Below are 26180 nucleotides of genomic sequence, written 5' to 3'. Positions count from 1 at the left end.
GGAAAGACGCACAATTCGAAGTAACTAAAAAACTTGCACTCAACTATTGTTGGCATCTACGTAATGCGAAGTGTCGCGCCGATCGTTGCAGCATGAGAAGCCAATGACGCATGGCTGGTGGTGCTTCGGTGGCCCAAGACACGTGTTGTTGTTTTTGGATTGTGTGGTGTTTTAAGAGTGCCACGGGATTGAAGCGAAATCGATCTGTTGGGTGATGCTGGATGCGAAACGTGATGCCCACATCGCGCCGCCTACAGCAGGGACCTGCGGCACCTTTGGATTATCGCCTACTAAAAGCGTGCAGTACGCTACCAATAGCACTATGCATCACGCGCTGTAAAACAGATAGGTGAAGATGCTTATTGAAATAGGTTTGGCTGCGATAGCTGTGAATGTAGTATGCGACGACCCGGGCGGCGATATGCTGCTACCGGAATAAAAAACTGGGCGCACCGTCGTCTTCATGTGAGACGGACGGCTATATACTGTTCTCGACTGCATTCACGCTTTGTGCCTTTTCTTCTTCACGTGGAATCTAGCAGCCGGAAGGGTGGTCGCAATCTGCAACAGAGAATGGCGGCGAGTTTCGGTTATTGCCTATTAAAAGCGCGTGCTAGGCTTCTGACGGCACCACGTGTTGTGAAACAAATAGGCAAACATGCTTATCGCAATAGGATTGACAGTGATAGTTGTGAATGTCACATGTGCCGACCCCAGAGAAGGTTTTCTTGTACCGAATGAGAAACTGAGTGCGCGCTACAGTTTTCTCTTGAGATTGGTGGGCGAGTATTGCGACGAAGCTGCCGCACAGGCAGCTATATATTATTCTCGATCGCACACTTCGCACATTTTCTTGTTTACGTGGGATCTCGCGGCCGGAAAACGTATCATACTATCACAGTTTGGCAACGTACTGAACATTGGTGCCGAAAATAGTGTTTCCAGGGAACGTATCAACCGGTAAAAAAATGAGATGAACTCTCTTGGGACATTTTTTGTGTTCTCGATCGTGAACGTTAGTGCCGGGAAAACGCGCACCGTATTTATTCAAATTAGGCTGACAGTATTTTTTCAAATAATCATATAGCAAACTCTAGGTTCGACTTAGATACGAGGATTTTAAAAAACATTCCAGTTTTTAATGGAATATGATACATATGGTGCATACCTTGCGGCATCTAGAAAAGTAAGTATCGCAGCTGCTACTAGCCATGCCAGTAGCCAACTGAAATACATGAGTGACATCGCTATTTTGAGCTGTGTCGTATCAGCGTGCGGTGTGGCATTATCTTAATGGCACCAAACGGGCGATGCCACTGTACTGCCGCTTTCAAACGAAATGTTGTGCTGATGGCAGAGGTATCATCAAACTTTCAAGCCGGGTGGGACTTCGGCATCGATGAGAAAAATGTCAGTCTTTGGAAGGGGGGCAATGGAAGATGCGTTTTGCATGCGCTGGTTGCAGTGAGGGATGACAGCGATGTAGAATAAGCTCACCATGTTCATATTTAGTAAATGCTGTTTTCATTTTGTGATCGCTGTCCTCGCTTTTTTGTTCGGCCTACATTCGAGATAAGTGTTTCTTTTTCCTTGCTTCGGACTTTTGGAGGTCGCTTAGAATCTGAGTCGGCCTAGACATGAGTAAATACAGTACGTAACGGGAACATATTAACAAGGCTCTACTATTCTCAAGAGTACTTTTTTTCTTGGCGTGCCAGAACTTTGAGCACATTAGTGATTTTATGGACGTGTGCAAAATGCCCTTAAGTCAGAGGCCTGTGTGCTGTGCTAGCGCCAAACTCGGAGGGCACCTGGAGGTGGAGAAGAGGAGCGGGGGCCGGGGGAAGGTACACTGGTTACACCTCTTATGGCAGTTGTTACGGACTCTGTGTGCGCTATGAATGTACCGGATTCATCTGTTGATCAAGAGGCCGTGCGAAAGCCTACCAACCCCGGAGTCGCCTGCACACGCTGGGCACGGGCTAGAACTTTCTTCGGAACTCCCGAAGAAAGTTCTAGGCACCTTGCGACTAATGCAAGTGTGTTAGGCAAAACGGCATAGCTTAGAAACTTCGAAACAGCACACATATGCTTGCGTGTAACCCGCCTTCACGAAGTGATGCGTCACTATATAATTTTTTTCTCTGCTGAAGCTTGGGGTTCACTCTGAAATTTGCTCCAAATTCTATTGCAGCTGTAGCACCAACTGCAAATTCAAGCTTCTTATGTGGTCATTTTCGTTCCTTTACCAAATGTGGCCTTCCTTGTTTACTTTATTCATTTGTTATTGATCACCTCAATGAATTCAAAATTAGCCTTTGCTGTTTGCAGCATGAAAGTGTGCCACATGTTTCACTCCTGTGATATAGCCATACGTCACTAATAATGCAATCAGCTGTGCGATCGCTCTGGCAAGTGCATTTCTCTTATACATCTTGCTTTTCTTTACTGCAGGTTGCATCGTCAGCCCAAGCATGTGCAAGCATTTTTACTAGCAGAATTAGGAACGAGGTAAGTTATTTGTGCCAGTAAAAAAAAAAATGGTTGTAAACTGAGAATTTGTATATATCCTGTCATTTGGTGCTTTTTTTTGCGAGCAGTTATGTGACAATTATTTATTTGGGCGTAGTAATAAATTGGGCTTGTGCAGATATTTGATATTTTCAAATATTCGATCAAATATGCTATTCAATATTCACTTCGGCTCGAATGTTAGGTTTCAATGTATTCGAAACAAACTAATGTCCTACAGCTAAAGTTGAAATTCACATGTCCCGTACTCCAATTTTGCTGCTAACCTTTAAAAAATTTCTGGTGCATATTGTGCCAGCAAAAATGTGGTCAATGTTAAATGTGTACAGTTAAACCTTGATATAACAAACCTCAATATAATGATATTCGATATAACGAAGTATTTAACTTTTCATATCCTCTTGTCCATAGAACACTATGTATTTAAAACCTCAGTGTAAAGAAGTGTTTGTATGGGATTTCAATATAAGGCAATTTCATTGCCGCCGCAAAGGGATACCGAGACAATAAATGGAAACTTTCACAGGCGCAGATAGTCAAATGATTGAATTGCAAGTGGCTGCTTGCAAACGCAGCTCTCAAATCGCTTACCGCGCGACAACAGCGACTGCTGAAGTGGAGCTGCATCATGTTCCATTTAAAGTCCAAGTGCGATAAACTCCTATTGTGCCCTGCGCACTGTGTGCTTTTGGTGTGAGGTTGAGACAAGAAGATGGTGGCTTTGAGTGCCACCCATGTGAGGTGGGGAGTGGGGTGCAAGTTGGCGTCCGTCTCTGCCGTGTCTGCATGTAACTGAAAGCGCAGCGGAGGGCATACACAGCCGGGCGTCCTGCTTTAGAGGTAATCTGCTGGCTATGCAGAGAGTGGGCGTGCCGAAATGGTGTGGCACCATGTAAACTGTCTTACCGTGCGTTTAGTATTGGAGGTCGAGTAATTTGGAGTTTCGGTCACCTGTTGGAGCGAGAGGCAGACGAAGCATTCACTCCCCGCTGCTGGAGCTTTTCATGATAGCATCATCCGGCCCAGTGCGGGTGACGCTATTAGCCGCGGGGGTGGAGTGCACGTGTAAGCGTGGCTGGCTTCGCTTAATTCGTACCGCCGAGAAGATATCATCAGCGTACATGGCATGAAACTGCATAATTCGTTCGCGACTTCCAAATTTATCAATGAATTGTTTTCTCATTCACATTTGCTTTTTTCGATTGCCCGATAATTCTGAAAATTCCGCGGCCCCATTCCGGCGACTGTACTTATTTGCGTAACAAGTCGAATTTCAGTACAACTACCATATTTATTTGAATCTAGGCCGATAATTATTTTCAAATAATCATATTCCACACTCTAGGGTCGGCTTAGATTCGAGGATTTTAAAAAGCGCGCCAGTTTTTCTTTGAAACTGCTAAATATGGTGCATAGCTAGCACCATCTAGAAAAGTCAGTATCGCAGCTGCCACTAGCCGTGCCAATAGCCAACCGTACAGAAGCGAGGTCGCCATTTTGACCTGTGTCGTGTCGGCCGTATCGGTGTGCAGCGTGGTGTTATCGCGATGGCACCAAGCAGGAGATGCCACTACAATGCTGCTTTCAACCGAGAAGTTGCGATAGCCACAGAGGCATCGTCAAACCTTCAAGCCAGGCGGGACTTCGGCGTCGACGAGAAAAACGTCCATCGTTGGAGGGTACAACGATAGCAGCTTTTTGCGTGCGCCGCAACGAGGATGGCATTTAGCGGACCAAAGAAAGGCCGTCACTACGAAGTGGAGACAGTTTTGGCCGACTTTGTTCGGACTCTGAGAGCAGGTGCCCTTCCAGTGACAACAGAAGTGCTCCAAGCAAAAGCTAGGGAACTTTCGAGGGAGCGAGGCCTAACGCCAAAGGATTTCAAAGCCAGCCGGGGCTGGCTTCAGAAATTCATGAAGCGCTTCGGCTTCGGCCTCCGACGTCGCACTTCAACCACCCAGAAGCTGCGAAGCGATTTAGAAGAAAATCTGATAGCTTTTCAGCGAGCGCTACGTGCTGCGAAAGAGAGAAGCGACAGGCTACAACCTTGGGCATATCGGCAACGCCGACCAGACGGCTGTGTATTTTGATATGCCAGTCGCGTACACCGTGAATGAAAAGAGTGCGAAGGAGGTGAAGGTGTGCTCTGCGGGCTACGAGAAGCAGCACGCAACTGTGATGCTGTGCTGCACAGCTGATGGACATAAACTCCCTCGTTGTATGATATTTAAAAGGAAGACGCTGCCTGCTCGAGAAACTTTCTCCAGAAATGTCATTGTGCGGGCAATTGAGAACGGGTGGAAGACGGGTGTGATGGTGGAAGAGTGGGTTAAGGGGGGACGCGGGGATCAGATCGCGAAAATCGCAAAAAAGATCTATTTTTGGCAACGACGCATTTCGGTGTCTGCAATGCCTAATCTACATTGTATCAAAATGGTTTGACTGAAAACGCACCAAGACTGCCGGAAAAAAATTAATTTATCAGTGCGTAGGGCGAGAAAACAGCTTTAGATCGCGTAAAATCACCGCAGTTCGCGGAGCCCTAACTGGTCTTTCCCGCCACCAAACGCCGCCATCTTGGTATCGTTCGAAAGCTCGAAGTTTCGCCATTCCAATTCTGAATTCTTCGGTCGTCACCATCTTGTAACAAACACACTTACACAAAAGAAGCGCGGGTCTGCTAGAGGCTGTCACACGGGCCCTGCGATGAAAGCGGGCCTCCGATTGGTTGCCGTACTGAAAGGCGTCTCGCCATTGGTTGCTGCTGCAGCAGCTGGCAAGCTGGCAACCACAGCGGACCGCAGTTGTCTGCTTTGAAAACCACGGCGGCGTCTTTCTTCGTTTGACACTTGCAGAATTCGGATTTATGAAAGCTCCCAGGTCAGTGATGGATCGTCGCTCGTTCGAGAAGAACTTTTAAATGAAGCATGCCTTCGGAAAACGGAAGCGCAAGCCTCCTACGGCGAGAAAAAGACGGCGGCCAGCGGGAGAAGCGGAGAACCCGACTGAACACGCGGATAACGTGCCGCGTTATCTTGCACCGTGCGATTCCAGCAGCGAAGCCGACAATCGCCCTGTGACATCGACACTGATAACCAAGCCACCAGAAAACGTGCCAACAGAGGCTCTCGCACCTGTGCGTACGGCCTAGCGAGTCGGCAACCGAGATCGCGTTGTTGAAGGCGATGCGGGTCGAAGGTCTCCATCGCCGGCAGAGACGGTGTGCGTTTCCGATGCATGGTGCTACAGGGACACGCAGCCTGTGAGTGAGCCCCAACCGTCGACAAGCTACATACTGTATGGTGACTCGAGGCTCACCAGATGAATCGTCGTACGATTCAGACGCGCCTCGAGCCGCGTTTTGTGTCAGCGGTGACTGTAGAAGCGCAGGCATGCAGCGTTCGCGACTCCCTTCGCGCAGTGTCCGCGACTGAGCGGAAGCAGCAATGCCAAGAACAAATTTTGGCCTCCTGTGACTGTGAGTTCATTATTATGCCTGTTTCCGCGATGAACTCTTTGATCGCTAAAACTCTCTGCCCAAGATGCCAACAGCGTTCTGTGGGTGTACACTGCGATACCAGGCTTGGTCTGGCAGTAACAATGGTGGTCATGCACTACTCCAGACGGCGCAAGAAAAGGATAAAGAACGCCTGAGGAAGGAATCCAAAGCCCACCAAACAAAGAGGCAAAGGTGTAAGAAGATGCCTGACAGCAATGATTCAAAATATTACAGCCCTGGTGCTTTTTAATAAATTTGCAGTGCTTTTAAATTTTTGCAGCCAGTTTTCTCAGTTGCATTTTTTTTGTCAATCACCTCACTCGTGGAAAGCGTAGCACAACAATGGCTGAACCGATTTTGGTCCAGTTTGTTTTGCTGTGATCCACAAGCTGTGCTGTACGTAAAGACAGTCTTGAAATGTTTCATTACCTTTCCATTATTTAATTATTTCACAATTACTACATGGCTCCATGCAGTGAAGCGCAGTCATGTGTATGTTATGTTGAGCAAAAAATTATTAGCGCACAAAAAAAAATCGAACACTGTCTTGATGTAGATTAGACATCTAGGCAAATATACAAAGTATTCCCAGCTCCCTATCATGTTTCGTTACTGTGCCAGGCTTTCCACAAGCAAGGAACTTATAAATTCTTATAAAAAAAAACTAGTTAAGATATCCTAATGAAATTTTACATTTGTCTCCTTATTGCAATGTGCAGTGTGTGTGCCAAATTTCAGCCCTTTCTGTCAAAAAAGAAAAAGGTTAATTCTGATCCCCTCCTCCCCCCTCAAGATTGTGTGGCGACGGCGTCCCGGAGCCCTTTTGACAAAGAACTCGCTCCTTGTCGTCGAATCTTACCGTGGGCACTTGACCGACAACATGAAGGCTGCGCTCGCCCTAGCGAACATGGACCTCGCTGTCATACCGGGTGGCATGACAGGCCAGTTGCAGCCACTTGATGTCTGCATCAACAAACCTTTAAGGGGGGATGAGGGGATCGGAACAAACTTTTTCATTTTTTATCTTAGAGTGATGAAATTTGGCATACAGGTTCGAAATAGCATCAAACAGACAGCTGCAAAGTTTCACAATAATATCTTCAGTAGTTTTTATTTTATCATTATTTATATATTGCTCACATGTTGCTTGCTCGTGGAAAGCCTAGCGTGACAGCAAAATGGGTTATGGGTCTGTAAATGTTTTTAATAGTTACTAAGAAGTATACTCTAAGTCAAGATTCTCTTAATTTCTTTTTAAATTTCTCTGCTCTTCTTCTAAACGATATAGTATGCACCTTCTCTTTATGTTTAGAATGTATCATGCTCCAATTATTGTGTAATAAAAAAATGGGGAGGCTAAATGGTAAATCTGAGACTGTCTTGACATAAGGCACACTTCAGCAATTGCAGCAAAACAAACAGGATTAAAATCCGTGCTCCCATTGCCGTGCTATGCTTTCCACGAGCGAGGTGATAAGCCCAAAACAAACTTTTGAGAAAACAAGCCTCAAAGTTCCATACTGGCACACACTGTCTAGAATGCTCCTGCATTGTAAAACTTGGTGTCCTTGGCAGCAGGTGACTTCTTAGCCCTCTGTCCTTTCAGGAGATGGACTTTGCGTGCCTTCTTCATTCGCTGGGAGTCTTTCTCGACAGCCCGCTGAAGAGAGAGGGCACCGGGGCGCAGGCCCAATGTTGTGCACAGGTCTGAATAAGCTTTCAGACTGCCCGAGTTGTACTTTGAAATTGCCTCGTGCACTGCTGTTTCCACGGCAAACAGTGAGGCATGCTGGTCTTTTGATACTAGTGACCATATCACTGAATGGAGACTCTCAGCCGCGTTTTGAGTTTTGCCTCCTCTGCACCGGGCCAGCAACTGAGGGTCTGAGAGGCGCTGGTACACAGGCAGGAGTGCTTCAGCAACTTTAGCTGAAAGCTTGTACTTGTGAGCTGGTGCTGGCTGCCCTTCTGCCTCAGCTGATCGGTGGTTGCACCAGCTAAGGGGGCCAGGGGGACACAGCTCATGATGGGGCTCATCATCTGTTGATGTGATGTGGTAGTACGTCGCCATTACTGCCCTTTGCATTTCCTCGACTTCTGAGTGGTTCCGCAGAGCAAGGCCATAGTAGTTCGTCAGTTTTTTGATGAGCTGCTGTGTCAGGCCCCCCTTTCCACCTAGTGGCTCTCCTTTCTTTGCCTTGGCCACCAAAGAGCGAAGTGCAGCCCCCATTCGTTTTTTAACATGATTTATGCAGTCCTCTTTAGATAGCTGCACAAAACCATAAACTTCTTCATCACATAGGGTGCGAAACATGCGGCTGTCCCCATCACAAACTATATTTGTGTACCGTAAATCATTTCTGCTCAAGGAGCGCCTGAAGAGCTGTAGTGCAGCCTCAACCTCCATTCTTCCAGAATTCACATCAGTGTTTTTCTGGCACTGGTGTTGCTGCTTCCATTCAGCATAGTTGGGGTCACTTTCTGCTGGCTGTCGGCTGCACCCAAGGCAGAAGTTGGACAGAACTATGCAGTCCAACACAAGCCCTGTATGGAAATCAATTATACAGCCTACGCCGGTATGGGAGCTGTGGCCGCGTGTCAACCATGTGCCATCATACACTACTGTTATGTTCTTTGAAAATGTTGTCTCCATTTCAGTGTACACCTTTTTCACTGCCTCTACAGCCTCTGTGAAGATGTTGTGTGCAGCTGCCGCTGCGGCAGGCTTGAAAGTCTTTTTGAGGTGCCCATCATATGTTTTGTGGTGTAACCCACGATGCGAGACATTCATGGTGGCCCAGAAGTCATTAAGAGCAGTTGGTCCTTTCCCAATGCTCTTTATTGCTTGCATAGCTCTGATGTTGACCTCGAAAGCTCTAGAGCCGCTCTTCCTTTGTGAGGACCACTCAGACTGTAGGGTACTACCACAGGAAATGCATGAAAGTACCATCTTCACAGCTAGTCCCAGTTCAGTCTCGCGGTGCACTGCTAGGCCGGGCTGCTGACAAGTTGGGCAAAGCAGGGAACCAATCAGCGAGTTCAAAGCAGCAACTTGAACAAGCATAAACTCCTCTTCTGGAGGTGCGGGAATGGCATTTTCCTGTGAGCCAGTCAGCCCGAACTTGCGCTCCGTTGCTGAAACCGCGCGAAGCGATTCGCGAACTCTCGACGCTTGCAGTTCTGCAGTTTCCGCGGACACAAATCGTGTTTCCAGGTGAGCTTGAATAGTGCGACGTTCACTGGGCGAACAGTCAACACTGCGATGAGCGGCAAGGTCGGCCGCCGGCGCATCCGCGGCAGCGAGCGTGCGCCCGCGTTGCAGCTCCGTCGAAGCGCCGGAACTCGTCGATGGCATGGGACTGCCTTCACTGGCGGTTGTTGGCTGCGGAGACATCTCGGCGTTGAACGACTCACCGCGGAAGCGCGTCTCCGATGCTCTGCAGTCGGGCGGCGATGACCGCTGCAAGCTCACTCCGTGATCTGTGCTGGACGAACTTGCGACGGGACGCTCGCGTACGGCGAGACTCACTGGCATGTCGATCGTCACCGGTGAAGTAACACTGCGCCCGCGCTTCGACGGCAAAAGGTCATGGTTCGTCTCACTATCGCTGGCTGGTGCTCGACTCGGCGCAAGATCCCGCAGCACGTTGGGCGAGAGATCGCACAGCACGTTGGGCGCGTACTCCGCCGATTCTGAACGGACGCTCGGCTCGGCCGAACCACCTGCTGACAATCGCAGCTTCTTCCTTGCTGTGACGGGCTTGCGTTTCCGCTTCCCGTAGGCATGCTTCGTCCGGTACTTCTTTTCGAACGTGCGCGGATCCATTGCACGTGGTCGACGTCCTCGATACACAAGAGAAGGAAAGTCCAGAAAGCCTTCCCAGCAGCGGACAAAAGCAGACGCTCCTTGCGCTCCTTGCCTCGGCCGCCATTAGGGCGCGGCGTCGACCAATGAGGAGGCGCCTTACAACGAGCCGCGGCGCAGAGCCAATCGGGGCGCGGCAGCCATTGGCTGCTCCGTGCTGCCACTCTCCTGTTTTTCTTTTTTTGTGCGCTTGCTGGCTGGCAGGGGAGGAAGGGAAGGGCTGGGACAAAGAGTCAAAGAGTCGGGCTTTCCAACGATACCAAAATGGCGGCGCTCCGTGGCGGGAAAGCCGAGCAGTCGCGCGTTGAACTTCGCGGCTTTTTCGCGATTTCGGGCGGATTCGTGGACGCCGGCACCGACAAATATATTTATTTTAAGTGCTTAGAGTTTGTTTTTCGGTGAAATATTTCAGTACAAGATAGAAATGATGCTGTAGATTCTGAAAAGCGTACTTTTCAAAAATCGATTTTTTTCGCGAAAATCGCGATCTGATCCCCGCTTCCCCCCTTAAAGGATCGTCTGCGGAAATATTACATGGACTGGTTGACTGACGAAGACCACATGCTAACGGCAATGGGCCGCATCTAACGTGCATCACTGTCGCAGCTGGTGGGCTGGGTAGCTGCAGCATGGGACGACATCCCAGATACTTCGATCGTGCACGCCTTTGAAAAGTGCAGCATATCTAATGCGCTTGACGGTACCGAACATAGTGCACTGTTTGAAGGTGACAGTGAGGTGACAGAGGTGACAATGACAGCGACGACGACATTGAATGAGCTCTGCACGTTCAGATTCAATAAATGCAGCTTGCATTTTGTGAACGCTGTCCTCGCTTTTTTTGTTCGGCCTACATTCGAGGTAATATCTTTTTTTGTTGTTGTTGTTGTTGTTGGCTTCGGACTTTAGGGGGTCGGCCTAGATTCGAGTAAATACGGCAAGTTTCGATATAATGAAGGAACTTTCGTATTTTTTCGTCTTTGTTATATCGAGGTTTATCTGTACAATTGAATCCTGGGGCAATGAAGTCAACTTCAACAAAATTTTTGCCACAACGAAGATTTTTTAATTCCTCGTCGATGACCCATAGAACACATTGCATTGAAATTCTCTCCAAAATGAACTACTTCGCGAATACGTTTTCACTTCAACGAAACAAGATATGCCGAGACTGTCAGTGACGCGAGACACCACTGACAATGCCAGTAGGATTACTACAGCCCATCAAGCTTCCTTGCCGACCATTTCAGCAGATCGAGATGGATTTGTTGGGACCCTTTCCGACATCAACGTCTGAAAATAAGTGTATTGTATCGACAGACTACCTCATCCGCTCCATTGAAACTAAAGCTCTGCCAAAAAACAGGGCAGCCAAATTGGCGAAATTCATCCTCGAGAACATCTTGCTACAACACGGTGCCCCAGAAGTCCTCATTGCCAACAGAGGAACCGCCTTTACAGCAGAGCTCACTCAAGCCATTCTGCAATACAATCAGACAAGCCACATGAGAACAGCTGCCTATCGCCCGCAGACGAATGGTCTTGCGGAGCGCCTGAACAAGACCCCTGCCGACATGCTAGTGATGTATGTTGGCGTCGAGCACAAGACGTGGGATGTAATCCTGCCGTATGTAACGTTCGCTTACAATGTGGCGGTGCATGAAACCACATCGATTACGGCGTTCGAGCTGGTTTATGACAGGAACCCAACGATGACTCTTGGCGCCATGTTGCTGCACATCACTAATGAAGAAAATGTCGACGTCACCGCCTATCTCAAGCGCACTGAAGAAGCCAGACAGCTCACCTGCCTACACATGAAGAACCAGCAGAGGACCGACAGCCGGCACTACAATCTTTGAGGACACTATGTGAAATACCAGCCCGGCGACCGTGTTTGGACCCCGATATGCCAACGAGGACTTAGCGAGAAGCTTTTACGCCGATATTTCAGACCCTTTAAGATCATCCGACACATTGGTGCACTCGACTATGAGGTCGTGCCAGATGGCATTTTGCTATCACAGCGCTGTCACTCACGACCTGAAATAGTCCATGTTATGCGACTTAAGCCATTCTACCAGTGCTAACGAACTTTGGGACTTTGCATAGCTGAGCTTTGGACTTTCTTTGGACATTTTTTTTTTGTTCTTTTGTTACTTTTTCTTAGTAAGTGTGGTTTTGTTTTCTGCTCTCCTTTTATGTTTACAGCATAGGGACGGTGTTTCTTTTAAGAGGGGACTAGTGACACGTGTACTTGTTTATCGAATGACCGCATTTCATCATCTAAGAAATATAATCACTCAGTGCAGGATGCGCCTGCGTGTATCAGAAGTTCCTGGAATGTCATCGATGGTTCTATCCGCTGTCTGTTGTCGCCGAACCTTGTGTAATCTGATTGCGTGGATGCGCGACGCGAATGTTGTAGAACTTTTTGGAAGACACGCAGGCACTACTGATTACTTAGAACATTTGATAGCTCATGTATAAAAGCTGATGCGCTTGGCCCGAGGATCAGATTTTCGACGATCGCAGACTGTGTTTGCAGCTGTCATTGTTCCTTGAGTGTAGCCTATTCTTGAGGGCACAGGTTCGCCGAATAAAATGCGTTTCGTTACTCACAGCTTCGCTGCTTTCGTCACCGTTACTATCACGCGACAGTATATTCGCAATGCAGGCTAAAACGTGCCAGAAAGAACAAAACCCAGTGTAGACTTGCTTCATTGAAAGCCCAGCTTGCAGCTTGGCTAACCGAAGCGAAAACGCGATACCTCAACCACTCACTCCCTAACTTGAAAAATAACCGTGATAGATTCTGGCGGTGCTTGAGCGACAAGCACAAAAAAACTGACCAAGATGTCAGTGGATGGCCGTATTGTCAATTATTCTACCAAAATAGCGCACAAATTCAATTTATTTTTCCACATGGTATTCACTCAGGAACACCCTGCGAACATGAGTAATAATTATCTTCCTACGATATGTGCCAATTTTAAACTGTCAAAGCTGTGTTTCCTTCGTTGCTGAATCTTAAAACTAAATCATCGAGCGACCCGCCGTGGTTGCTCAGTGGCTATGGTGTTGGGCTGCTGAGCACGAGGTCGCGGGATCGAATCCCGGCCACGGCGGCCGCATTTCTATGGGGGCGAAATGCGAAAACACCCGTGTACTTAGATTTAGGTGCACGTTAAAGAACCCCAGGTGGTCAAAATTTCCGGAGTCCTCCACTACGGCGTGCCTTATAATCAGAAAGTGATTTTGGCACGTAAAACCCCAAATATTATTATTATTAAATCATCGAGCGATCCAGACAGTATTCCTAACGTATTTCTGCAGTGGGTACGATGATCCTTTTGCACACGCCTCTACCCATCTTTTTTGTCTATCGTTGAATGATGCAATTCTTGCTGATGATTGGCGTACAGTGTGTGCAGTTCCTGTCCTTAAAGAAGGTGATCGTCTGAACGTAGAAAACTAACTGCCTGTATCGATAACTTCCGGTCCCTGTAAACTACTAGAGCATTTCATCTTGCAGTACACAATCGCTTTTCTAGAGGAAAGCAATATTTTTACTGCCTTCCAGCATGGTTTTAGGGAAATCGTTTCGACTGCCACCCAACTCGTCGCCACTATTCACGACTTTGCAATAAATAACACTTGATAAAGGTGGTCGAATAGATGCTACCTTCTTAGGTTTTAGAAAGGCCTTTGACTGCGTCTGTCATGGTAAACTACTCATGAAGCTTTCTAGTATTGTCTACACATTAATCAGTTGGATCTGCTCCTACTGCACCAACCGAAAACAGCTTGTCCAAGTCTATGGTTGTAGTTCTGAAGTTGTGCGTGTAACATCGGGAATTTCCCGGGTAGAGTCCTTGGCCCTGCCTTTTTACCTTCATCAATATCATTTCATCAGTAGAGACCTCTGCCATAAACTTAACTTTGTGCAGATGACTGCATTCTTTACAATCCAATGAAAAGTGGAAACGAGCCAGAGTGCTTGCTGAACAACCTAAGTTGTCCCTCTGATTGGTGTAACACATGGTTGATGGAATTAAACATTAGCAAATCTGTCTTGATGAAAATCTCAAATAAAATTAGTCCATTCACATCTAGGTATACGTTAAAAAATAATCCCTTGATTGAAGTCAACAATTTTAAATACTTGGGAGTCAATATTACAAATCGACTATCATGGGGTAGCCATACATACGTTTGTTGATATTCTTCTAGAAAGCTGGGATTTCTTAGACACAAGCTAAAGAACACGCCATCCCAGATCAAACTTCTTGAATACAATACTTTTATCCGACCCCATCTAAAGTATGCATGCATGGCCTGGGAGCCTGGGACCTGTAATTTAAGAATGATGTTTATAAACTAGAAATGGTCCAGAAGAGAACACCAAGATTCATCTAGAATACCAGTCACAAACATGATTAGTCTTCACTGATGGCTAGTAACGACATCTCACTTTTGGAACAGCGTAGAGCTATCGCCAGGCTAAGGTTTCTTTTCTTGCTCCGCACTCGGCAGTTTAACATCAATCCTGGTAAATACCTTTCTCCCACTTTCCTGGCTGGCCAAGCATAGTCACAATCATGACCTGACACCATACTTGGCACATATTAACCTTCTCAAACACTCATTTTTTCCGCGAACCATCAATAGTGGAATGCACTTCCTCCAAATGTTTTTTTCAGAACGTGGCCTTCCTGACTTCGAAAGCCACACGTATAATTTCGGGCAAACTTCATTGCTGACAATGCCATACGCTTGTTTATATTTTGACAGCTCATGAACTAACTTGCGATTGCTTTTGTCTTTTTGCGCATAAAATTGATTTCACGGAGTTGTACAATTTTTGTTCCCAACGTATCTTTGTTGTCTAGTCTATGCCTGTCTGAGTGGTAATGCTTGTCGTATGCTTTTGTATAACTTGTTCACTATGTCCCGTTTTGTGCCCCCCCCCTCCCACCCCACTTGTTCTTCGGACTGCAGTATGTACTAAATAAAAAAATAGTATGGGCACAGAAAGAAGTGCGAAAGAAAGAGGCCTGCGCAGAAGGGTGAAAGAAGGAAGAGACAAGCCGCCGTTGCTAGGCGACACTTTTGTGGGCGCAGTACGCACTTGCAAAACCTGATGCGTCGTCGCCTATGCAATAAATTCTCTCCTGTGTCGACACAATCTCTGGTCTTCCAAAGTCATGCACTGTGGCGTCAACTTTCTGTGCCTTGTTGCCTGCTAGCCTATTGTTCTGGCTGCCTTGAAAGGGTACATGGAAATCTAAGATTTCAGAATATTAGTTCGTAGTGCTGAGGTTTTAACATGATAGGGTAACTGAATAACGATCGTTATTCTGAGGTTCATAGTACTGAAATTTTTTTGCATTAAAACCATACAAAGTCAGCAGGGGATTTCTGAAAATATTGTTAATGTGGAGTTCGTAGTAACAAGGTTTTACTGTACATTGATTTAAATCTTTTTGCTTTTCGGGATTTTCATTAGCAGCCTCACTTGCAGGCTCACGCGAGCATGTTTGACGATGAGATTTGACCTCATTGGCTTCCAGAAGGTATGTCATGATGCATTAGTAAAGGTGTCTCCCCTAGCATAGTAGATCAATGTTCATTTGTGCACAAGGGAGTGTAGAGGTCAACTTTAACATGTAAAATACCACCCTTCATTTTATACTTAGAAAGTGTGAGCCTAAGATGCTTTATTGTTTCATCACTACATTTATGTTGTTCTGCATTGTCTTCTGCGTCATGCTATGATACATCAGAAGGCATATTCATTGTTGTTCTTTTACCTTTTGCAGTGGTTCTGTGGATGCAAATAACCAGCTAATCATCAAGGGGAGGTTCCAACAGAAACAGATAGAGAATGTGCTCAGGCGATACATAAGTAAGTCATCAGCTTGCTTAAATGCTATACATGAGTGCTGCAGCTGCTGTCCTGTTTGGGGAAAGTCTGTCTAAAACCACCTGTGGAGACAGGTTCCCATGCTAAAATGCCTCTTTTCTAGTGTTTGATCTGACATAACCAATCAACTTCCTCTCTGACCTTGCAGAATTTTTTTTACATATACATATGACATGTATTTATCATAATCTGCCCATTCTTTTGAACACGATCCCTTAAGTTTTGAAGGTAAACAAGGAAAGCTTAGAAGGTACACTTGCAGACTGATTTTCCAAACCTCGCGGAGACCGAAAAAAAGTCCAAAACATCACACAGTCCGAAAAACTCGTTCACCCTAAAAAATAAGTTATTAGGCTTAGAGCGGCTTAACACTCTCGTTACCATGCCTATTCAAATTGATCAATGGTGATCGATGCTCTAAATCGCCGATTTTGACACGTTGGAGCCGTTTCTTGTCCACTCAAGGTCACCCACTAGTTAGTACAGGCACTGCACTTTAAGAATCATTAGAATGACAGAAAGCTGAGCTAGTTAGTAAGGATTCATTATGCTAAAAATAAGAGATGTGAGGCATGCCAACATTCAGAAAGCCGAGCTAGTTGGTAAGGATTCATTATGCAAAAGGGGGGGGGGGGGAGGCGTGCAGACGTTCGTGTTGTCCACTTCCCTTGTCCTGCCTGCATGCCTCACCTCCTCTTTTTTTTTTTTTGTATAATGAATTTTAGAATCAGTTTAAATTTTCCCGCTCTGGCGATGTGATTTTTAGCAGAACTTCTTGCGAACTAATGAGCATATGTTGTAGCAAAAAGGGGCGTGGCTGTCAATGTGGCTGCAAGCCAGAGTTAGATGAATGCGCGATATTGTACAGTCATAAGAATGAAGATACGCGTCTTATGGTAGAGGCATGGCATATCTATAATGGTGGAAGTGCGTGCGTGAGTCAGCCTTCGATTACTTTACATAAGGAAGAGATTAAGTGCCTTAACAGTTATCTCTCACGTAGACCAGCACGTGTACCCGATTGACACGTGGTGTTACCATTCCTGAGCATGCACAGATGAGTTTTGTGTCTTCTTTCATTTTTTGCCTCAGTGCTCCCTTCAGTTGATAGTCGGCGTTCATGTTGTCAACTTCTCTACTCTTGTGTCCTGTCTGCACACCTCACTTCTATTTTGCATAATGAAAAAAGCATGCTGCTCACAATTACGCCATGCTAGCACCAAATTTTTGTAGTCAAATGACTCCCAGCAAGTCAAGAACTAAATTATATCGCCGGCCTTGCCATCTGACAGTGATAATTGCCTTGCCATCCGACAGTGCTGAGCAGTGATAATTACCCAAAAATGATGCCAGCTGTTCACTAGTAAGCTTTGGTTTTGTAGTTCGAGTCGTTTTATTCCACCAAAGTGTATTTCTGGTTTCGCTTCTCTCGTAAAATGCCGGCAAGTGACGCTGCTAGTGTCACTACGCAGTTATTGAAAGTCACTCCCGTGGCGTGGTCCCCGTGTGGCTGTGACACAAGAAAAGCGACCTACACTTGAATTTGGTGATGAAGGTTCGAGTTATGATTTGGAAGATGACAGCAAAGCAGACTCAAGCTCTGATGGTGACAATATTTTGAGTCAACCTGGAACATCCGTGGCTGTTCACCAGCAAGTTTCGTTTACGGCGTTGAGTGGTCTCCTTCCTCGTGCGTGCTTATCTGCCTATCTTTTTGCATGACCTGAGAGCTCTACTGATTACAGTAGCTGAACGATTTTCCGGACTTGGAGAGGACCGAAAAATAGTCCAAATAAAAGAACAGTAAAAAAATCTGAGTCGCAAAACTGAACTTGTTTCCAGCTAAACTGGACTGAAAAAATCGCGGATGGTCCCTTGTTTCAAATTCCCGTTTTTTGTATTGACATCTGCTTGCATCTGTGCAAACGTCATGTTCTCGTTATACGCTCTAGACAACAATATTAGAGCGTTGACAACGTCTTGCGTTGATGGTTGTGGGCGGCCAGAAGTGTCGTCGTCGGAGTCCGAGTCAATTTGCAGCGGTGCAGTCACCTGGCACACAATCTTGTTGTCCATGAGCTGCGCGCGCAGCTGTATGTTGTTTTCGATCGCGGCAAACTCGTGAAAAATAACAGCAGCGGGAAGGTCCATCCTACTGCTGCGCAAGTCGGCAATCAGCAGCTCGCTGGTGTCGGTATCTTCAGCGGTGCCATTTGCCTCTTCGGTCACGGGCTCTTCAGAGTTGCAAAATCTAGCATGCCTAAAATAATTTGCAATTGTCGATGGCTGAACAGCCTTATAGGCATCCGCCAGCATGCCGAGTGCCGAGAACAGTTAAACGGAGTATATCTTCCCATTGTCAAAGCACATAAGTGTGCGGCCAAGTAAACAGGCCCGGTAGTGCACCTTGAAGTTCTTAATGACTCCTTGGTCCATCGGCTGGAGCACATTCGTTGTATTCGGCGGCAGTAATTCAAAACGAATAGCTTGCAGGTTGTCTACAGTGCGTGCGCCCTGCAGTTGTCTACGACTATTACCACTTGCCTCTTCTTGTGCTCAAACGTGTGGTCCATACGGCAGACGTAATCTTCGAACAAGCTTTGTGTAATCCAGGCCTTTGTATTACTGCTGTACCACACAGGCAGGTTCTTCGCACCCTTAAAGCAACGTAGGTTTTTTGCCTTCCATAACTAGAAGGGGCAGCTTCTCGATGCAAACCGTGTTTGCCCTGACCATGACAGTTACCCTCTCCTTATTATGCTTCCCCCCTGTGCAGGCCTCATTAGTAAAGGAAAGTGAACAGTGTGGCAGCATTTTGAAGAATAGGCCTGTCTCGTCACAATTAAAAGTGTCTGCAAGAGCATACTCTTTTAGCAGAGCTTTCAACTTACTCGTCCAGTAATCTGTGACGGTACATTGATAAACGGCGCCGCTTACCCCGCAAACTTTTATTGAGACTCCTTGCCTTTTCTTAAACCCACGGATTCACCCAACGGTGAACTTGAAGTCCTGAATGTCCATTTTTAAAGCGAGCGTCACGGCTTTCTGCTTGAGCATGTTGCCCGAAATGGGTAATCTTTGCTAGGACTCCTTTCAACCACAGCTGCAGGGCCTCTTCAAGCTTCGGATGTTGTCCTTTCCGGTCATTTTTTGTAGTTATGCAGTGCGACTGGTCAACTGCAGACAAGATCTTTTCTTTGTTTTTCATGTAATCAGACAAGGTCTGTTTGGAGATATTAAACTCCTACGCTACGTTGACTTGGGTCCGTCCTTGCTTGGTAAGCCTGATGATGGCGGCCTTCTTGTCCAGCGTCATGGTCGAATATTTTCCACGCTTCTCCGACGCATACGGTGGAGGCGGGTGAAGAGCAGGGGCCATGGCGTCGAAAACACATTGGTGTTGCGCTGAATGAACGGTCGCAACACCCTGAAATAGCGATATGTTGTACTGTGGCTAGTGATGGCAGGCGATGGTTTCAGTTGCACTGTACTGGATAAAAGCCGGTGGATCACTGCTGGACGTAAACGTGCGTGACACCACCTGTGACACTGAGGCAAAACTGATGATGGTGGTTATCGTGAGCTGCACCTGGCATTCATAGGTGGTGTCCAAAACTGGCCGCGTATGACCGGTTTCCGGCTCTCAAAATCGCTTCCGCTGCAGGCTACAGGCAAAAGCATGGCCTCTAAGATTTGCATTTCTTACAACAGCCACCACCGTTGCCGCATGGATTTGGATGCCTCCTATACTTGCTAATCAAATTACTACACTGAGCCATTGCACGTCTGATCCAAAGCTACTCAGCCGGCTCAAGATTCAAAACGGCGTCCTCCCTGACCCATAGAGTGGTCCATCTTGGCAGATTTTGTCCGGAAAATCTAACTTCTGGCTTTATGTTGTCCAAAAAAATCTGTCGCGAAAATGCATTATCTCTATGGGAACCCTGATGGTATATTTATGAAGTCCGGCATATCCATCGAGTCCGAATTTTGGGAGTCTGAAAAAATCGGTCAGCTGCTGTATCTTTAGAGTGCGCACTTTCCTTGGTCATAATGTGCTGACATCGGCAGCAAAGAAACCTCTGTTCACGCCAAGAAGGCCACCTTGAAGACGTATTGATCCAGCATTACCGAGCAGAGCTATATGATTTACAACAGATTTCTTTCTAGTCTCCTTCACTGCGGAGGTCATAAAGACAATCTGCAAAAATGCTGACAGATGTGCTTGGATGCATAATTCTACATTTGCCCAGCTATGCTGAGAGCGATCGGTCCTGGAAAGAGGGCTATTCTTTTGTTAGGTACACAGGCTGCACGAGTATAGCTAGTGTAGGAAGTCGCCATTCTTTTTGCTTGGTGTAGAAAAGTAGATCCCCCACCTACACGAAGCCATTTTTCATATCTGTAGTGTAGCATGAAAATACTTTCTGCACTCCGGTTTTGATGAGTGTAGGCAGCAGACGACGAACAAGCAGGCTGGCGTTGCAAATGCATGGCACCATTTTGTCTGATACTGTCAGGACTGTTATAGTGACAATAGTGCATACTCGCTGCAAAGACAGTAGCGCAGTGCTTGAGTGACCATGTGTTACAGAGGAAGGGTAGCTAATCTTCCAAGAAGATAGCACTATCTTACTCACGGATGGTGCAGGCTTTTTCAGACTTCATGCTGTATTATACGCATTGAGAAGTTGTCTCTGTGCACTGCGCATTCACCATATATTTAGCTGCGGTTTGTCTAAATTTGTTACATCGAAGCTGCCTATGGCTAGAGCAAACCGTTTGTTAGCGAGCAGAAACCCCTCCTCCACAAGGCGAGCGCAAAACAGAATGAGGGAAAGAGAATGTTTGTTTCTATCACATCGAAGCACAGTTTTAGCGGCCACCTGTCTGAAACCACGTGTCTGTGATGTAGTTGGCTCCGACGTGGAACCGCAAAGGGACAGAGAATGCTCTCGCATCGAAGCGCGGTTGTAGCAGCCACCTGTGTCTGAAACCACGTGTCTGTGACCGTCAGATAAGGAGATAGAAGCCAATTTACACTCCGACGTTGCCATGGGATGGCCGCGAGTGGTTTGTGCACTCGTGGAACGGCAAATGTATGAGGAGCTAATACGAGAGCAGTGGTGGGATTGTGACCATAGATGTCGTGTTGCAGTGAGAGAACGCGCCCTTGCCACTGAATGCAACCGCCAATGTCAGGGTCGGTCCGGCTGCCCGGGAAGAAGCGCGTGCCTGCGACACCGAGCGCAAGAGACGGTGTTTAGACAATGACGATGATAATGGCCGTAGCGACCTCGCTGGTGCCAACACGAGGTTTTGGAGAGACTTTCTGGGCTGCCACTTTGGATCGAGCTGCTGGGTGTGCGACAGACTATGGTTTCACAACAATCTCTCCGAAATCAATGGAATACGATCCGAGGAACAACACGCAAAGCGATTCTTGCTGCAAAACGTGCCCGTGTAACTCTGTGTTGTACATGCAGTCGTACCCCCATGCCAGCCAACACAGCTGTGCTGGTCAACTACCTTCAAAGGTTGCAGTGGAGTTTGTTTTCTGGTGAAAGGAAACTCGTACATTGGCGCTTAGTTTCAGATAAGGGCATATACGCAGCCAGTAAGTGTGGAGTCTGGTGCGTTTTGTCTATTGATGCAGAGGACAGCGCGCTGTTTGCTTTGATTGGCTACATACAGCCCAGCGAGCCAAGTGCAGCACACGATGTCATAGCCTCTGTCCAGTGCTACACTTGTCTACATGAGCCTGCACAAAGTGTAGCTTTAAAAAAAAGCCCTATTAATAGCGTGCACCTCCCAATCTTAGAGGCTGTAGAACGGGCCACTGGAAGCCCAAGTATGGTTAAGCCAGCCGAAAATCCAACATGGCAGCCTGCAAGATCGGGTAGCAAGGCTCGGAATGAGCGGTTTAGTCCAGAAAATCGAACTTTGAGGCTTAAATTTGTCTGAAAAATTGGTTGCAAAAATGCATTAGCATTATGGGAACCCTGATGGTGCATTTATGAAGTCTGAAATATCCATCAAGTCTGAATTTTTGGAGTCCGAAAAATTTGTCGGCTACTGTAGCCTATTAAGAGATTTTGGTGTCATGACATAAATATTTGTAGCAGCTTGACTGATGTGTCCAAATGCAATGGTGGACTTCGTATGGGACAAGGCTTGTGCCTTAGGCTATCCTTGACTGAAACTGGCAAAAGCACCTTGAACTATCTTTCTCGTCGACTGTAAAATTGAAGATTGTAAAATATGGTGCCAAGAAATCATAGGAAATGGCATAATTCAATAAAATCTAGTTAATTAGATTATCGTTAATTCAGATAATAGGCGTATGTATTATTTAAATCAATGAAACTCAATAATTTGGACATAGATGGCTGCACATTGGTTAATTCGGACATCTCTCAGAGCTTGGCGTTAGCGTCCCGTGAAACAAAGCAGCGAAGTCCGCATCACCATAGTCCTCAGTGGAAATCGTACGTCAATGATGCCAATGCCAGAAAGGTTCGTGCCTATTGTGCCTCTAAAGCCTTTATTCTTGCGTTTACCGCAGTGCATAGCACTGCGTTGGCCACATGCCTTCATGACTGCGTACATGGGGTGTGTTCCAATTCTGGGCAGCATCGGAGACAGTTTCGAGGCCATGTAATGGAATGTGTTTTGAGCCGTCTGGAAGACCCATGGAAAACGCTTCTGCGACGTGAGGCCACCTCGCGCTGACAAGAAAAGTTGAGAAAAGCAGGAATTCTTTCTGTATTTCAAGTCCTTGCACCTGCAAACCTATGAAAAGCACGATGTAGCTTATATTAAAGGGCATAGGATAGCGTGTCTACGTTTTCTTGTGCAGAGACTACCTTTCAAGCTCTCCTAGGCTTTCCAAGCGTCCCGCTCAGCCGCCGTGTCATTTGGACAGGAAAGTAGCCTGCATCGTTTTTGACTTCGATACTGTCTTCGTGAAGCTGTCTACTTCGACGTCTTCGTGAGAATTGGAACGAGACTTAAGATGGCCGCTGTCTGCTTAGCCATCTACTTTGCCGTTTACAGCGAGAATTGGAACACAGCCATGATAGCGGCCACGGTCAACAGTTTCACTTTAATTTGGTGCGCGCGCCTGTATGACTGCATAGTCGCCATCCATAATCACGTCGATAGCAGCCACCATTTTGTCCACTGAGGTTGCGACAAGCAGCGGTTCAGTTTTGACTCTGTACACGCATCAGCCACGTGCCTTCATAACTGCGTAGTTGCCATTCATGATTGTGTCACAGCGACCGTGGTTTCATCTGCAGTTGCAGCAAACGCTGGTTTCATTTTGACTCGGTGCGTACGTCGGCCGCATGCCTTCAGAACCACAAGGTCACCGTCCATGATCATGTTGACAGCGGCCACGGTTTCGTCTGCAGCGTCTGCGGCAAACAGTACTTTCGTTTTGACAAGTTTTCGATGATGAGAAGCACCGGCTACATCGCAGTGGACAGTAACCAGCTCACTGGTGAAAAGTATTCGATTGCCACAACATGCCTCTGTTTTCACGGCCGAAGTTTTCGCCATATGGGTTGTTGTGAAAAAAATTATCGCTGATAAACACACAAATGCAGTCATATACACAGATTCTTTAAGCACACTGAAGGCACTGCATCTGAAATCTGAGTGTGAACCCCTGATTGGAAACATTTTAAACATGGTGGCTTTTAATGAATACGGGAGGTCAATTCGTTTCTGCTGGGTCCCAAGCCATGTTGGGATACTGGGTAACGAAGCAGCTGATACATATGCATTGATGGCAGCACACGAAGACATTACAAACACAACACTCCCATACAAAGATAGCATCCGCGCAATTAGAAAAACCTTAACGGTAAAATGGCAACGCGAATGGGACCGTTGTTCCGACAACAAGCTACATCTCACGAAACCCATAGTTGGCGAGTGGAAGTCATGCTATCATCAGGAACGGTTCATCGAAGTAGTTTTGTGCCGACTACGCATCGGGCACACACACATCACACACAATTACCTACTTAGGAAAGAAGACACACCAACATGCGAGAAATGTCAACAGCCACTAACAGTTATGCACATATTACTCACATGTACGCAGATTGAAACACACAGACGAGCACTCTTGCACAAATTGTACGAACAACACATACCGTTACACCCTGCTCTAATTTTAGGCAATGATCCACTAGTCCCATTTTGTAACGTCCGTAAATTTTTAGACGACACTGGATTTTTACATAAAATATAAATTATTAACTCAGTCTTTCACTTTATAAACTGTATTTTAGAACACCTCGTGTTTGGCGCAGCATAGCCTTAGCTGCTTTTGCGCCATTAAACTAAACTAACTAAACTCACTGGTGAAGAAGTGATCGGTATGTGCGTGCAGTAGTAAGAAAACCTGTCTCAAATTAAGACGCGCGCCGCAGCTGTGCTGTGAAGGAAATTGCTAGGCTTCTCGTCTCTGCGAGTGCTAATCAGCCACGAGATGACGAGAGCTGCAGCTTGCACACTGCTTTTGTGCAAAATAGAAACAGGATTGGCTCATTCATTCAGTAAATAAAAGTGTGTTGACGTTGTAAGCATTTATTGTTTTCTTTATGTCCTCCATAATTTGACATTCGGTCAATTCGGAAATTTTTTCGGTCCCGTGAAATCCAATTTAATGAGGTTCTGCTGTACGACGCTTACAAAGCGCAACTATCACTGCATAGCTAAAAATGCCAGACACCTTCACTTTCATTGCATAGTGTGGCTGCTCACACCCACACCGACAAAAACAGATTGTGCACAGCAAAACTAACAAACAAACAAGGGGAATTTTGAAGGCAATAGAAACCGACATGTGGAGGACACTTGTATCAGCTGCCCCTTGGTGTCATTTTTAGAAAAAGTGCGCCGCTGCCTGGACATTTGAGTCGGATCTTGAGTGCACGCAGTGATGGTGGTCTTTGTCTATTTGTTATATTTTATTTCCCCACCATGCAGCTGTCGCAGCTTGCAGCTTACCAAGCGCTTACTAAAGAAGCATATCTTTGAGCAATAAATCAATCATTGCTGTTTAGTGCCTGTGTATGTCCTCATCATTCATGTTTGTGTAAGCGTGTTTTCCCAAGTGCGGTACTTCACAAAAGACATGTAATTGTAGCATTTGTTAACCAAGCTTTGGCCTATGTAATTATGTGCTGCTATCATTTAGATTAGTAGTCATGCTGAATATAATTCATTAATCACTACCTTCATTCTCTGAAGTCCTGTTTTTATTATTTTGAGCTAATTAAAACAAATGCAGTCTACGCTCGTTACAACAGACCAGTGTACAACATAATTTTGGATATACAGTCGCCGACCGTTTGTTCGGACCTCACAGGGACTGCGAAAATGTCCGAATAAATGGGTGTACGAAAAAGCAGATTAAGGGGGGGAAAATGAAATCCTTTATTTCCACACACTTATTTGGGCTCGGCAGTAGGCTTGAAGAAATCGTGAATGCACCGTTGCACGCTGTTCCGTTTACGCGCAATCAGATAAGCCTGAATCTCGGAGAGGGCCGTATGGTCACTATAGGCGGCTGAAAGCACAGTCACTGCTTGTACACGCTCCACATGCGACACCAGCGTAGCACATGGTGCGTCATCTTCTGACTCGGTCATCGTCCGGCGGTGCAGCAGAAACCTGACAAATGATCTCGCCGCCGTCGAGTTCTGCGCATGTCAGTACAGCAGTGTCAGCACCTGTGAAACTGTTAAATGAGGCAATGTCCGGAATCGCAATGCAACCACTGCGCAAGTCTCAGCAGAACATTTTCCGCGTCGGTAGGGAGCACATCGGAAGGCGACAAATATTAGGCCTCCCGGGACCCGCTTGCCGGCATTCCCCAGCACAGTCTGCGCGGGCACTGTCCGCGCCATTAGACACTTCACGCGATGTTTCCATATGCCGCGTTGGATCACCGGAACCTCGACACAGCACACAAAGCAAACACCACCATGCCGACACCAGTCGCACAAACGAAAAGCATGGCCTACTCGCAGCGTCGTGCGAGTAGAAACAAATCAGCTGCTGGATTGTCTTGACATACGTTACTAAGCTGAAACTGGAACTGCTGTAGAACCACTATATCGAACCAGGCAGAAACAATGATGATGAGTGGGGATTTGCAGTAGCGCCACTTCGTGGGGCAGCAAGGGGGCTCCGTTCAGAACAAAAATGGCGTTCAGCAAGTCGAACCATGCTGAGGTCAGAGTCGGTGCTTGGTGCTCTCGATCGAGTTGGCTTAAGGAGTGTCCAAAAAAATCGGATGAGAGGTTGCAAGGTGTCCGATCTTTCGGCAGTTGTTACCC

At 46.6% G+C, this 26180-nt stretch overlaps 2 protein-coding genes and 1 pseudogene across 3 annotated transcripts in view; 1 reads left to right on the top strand and 2 right to left on the bottom strand.

The window, feature by feature from the left end:
- The window catches only part of eIF2beta (eukaryotic translation initiation factor 2 subunit beta), a 73217-nt gene that overhangs the window by 33839 nt on the left and 13198 nt on the right, over positions 1 to 26180 (top strand). For both annotated transcript variants that reach the window (XM_070530364.1, XM_070530363.1), the window contains exons 7-8: positions 2455 to 2511; positions 15719 to 15804. In XM_070530364.1, coding sequence (XP_070386465.1) covers positions 2455 to 2511; positions 15719 to 15804 — 143 coding nt within the window. The remainder of the gene's footprint in view (positions 1 to 2454; positions 2512 to 15718; positions 15805 to 26180) is intronic.
- On the bottom strand, positions 7394 to 10058 carry LOC139056131 (uncharacterized). Its single transcript, XM_070534032.1, has one exon. The coding sequence runs from the start codon at positions 9855 to 9857 to the stop codon at positions 7566 to 7568; it is 2292 nt and encodes a 763-aa protein (XP_070390133.1). The 5' UTR covers positions 9858 to 10058; the 3' UTR covers positions 7394 to 7565.
- On the bottom strand, positions 17665 to 18843 carry LOC139054929 (tigger transposable element-derived protein 4-like; annotated as a pseudogene).

This window comes from Dermacentor albipictus, chromosome 1, assembly GCF_038994185.2.
Source record: "Dermacentor albipictus isolate Rhodes 1998 colony chromosome 1, USDA_Dalb.pri_finalv2, whole genome shotgun sequence".
Classification (NCBI taxonomy): domain Eukaryota; kingdom Metazoa; phylum Arthropoda; class Arachnida; order Ixodida; family Ixodidae; genus Dermacentor; species Dermacentor albipictus.
The sequence above is the reverse complement of the archived record's forward strand: the minus strand, read 5'-3'. Positions and strand labels throughout refer to the sequence as shown.

What these genes read in the sequence shown, in the direction of transcription:
- LOC139056131 (XM_070534032.1), bottom strand. Translation starts at nt 9,857, where the DNA reads ATGGATCCGCGCACGTTCGAAAAGAAGTACCGGACGAAGCATGCCTAC.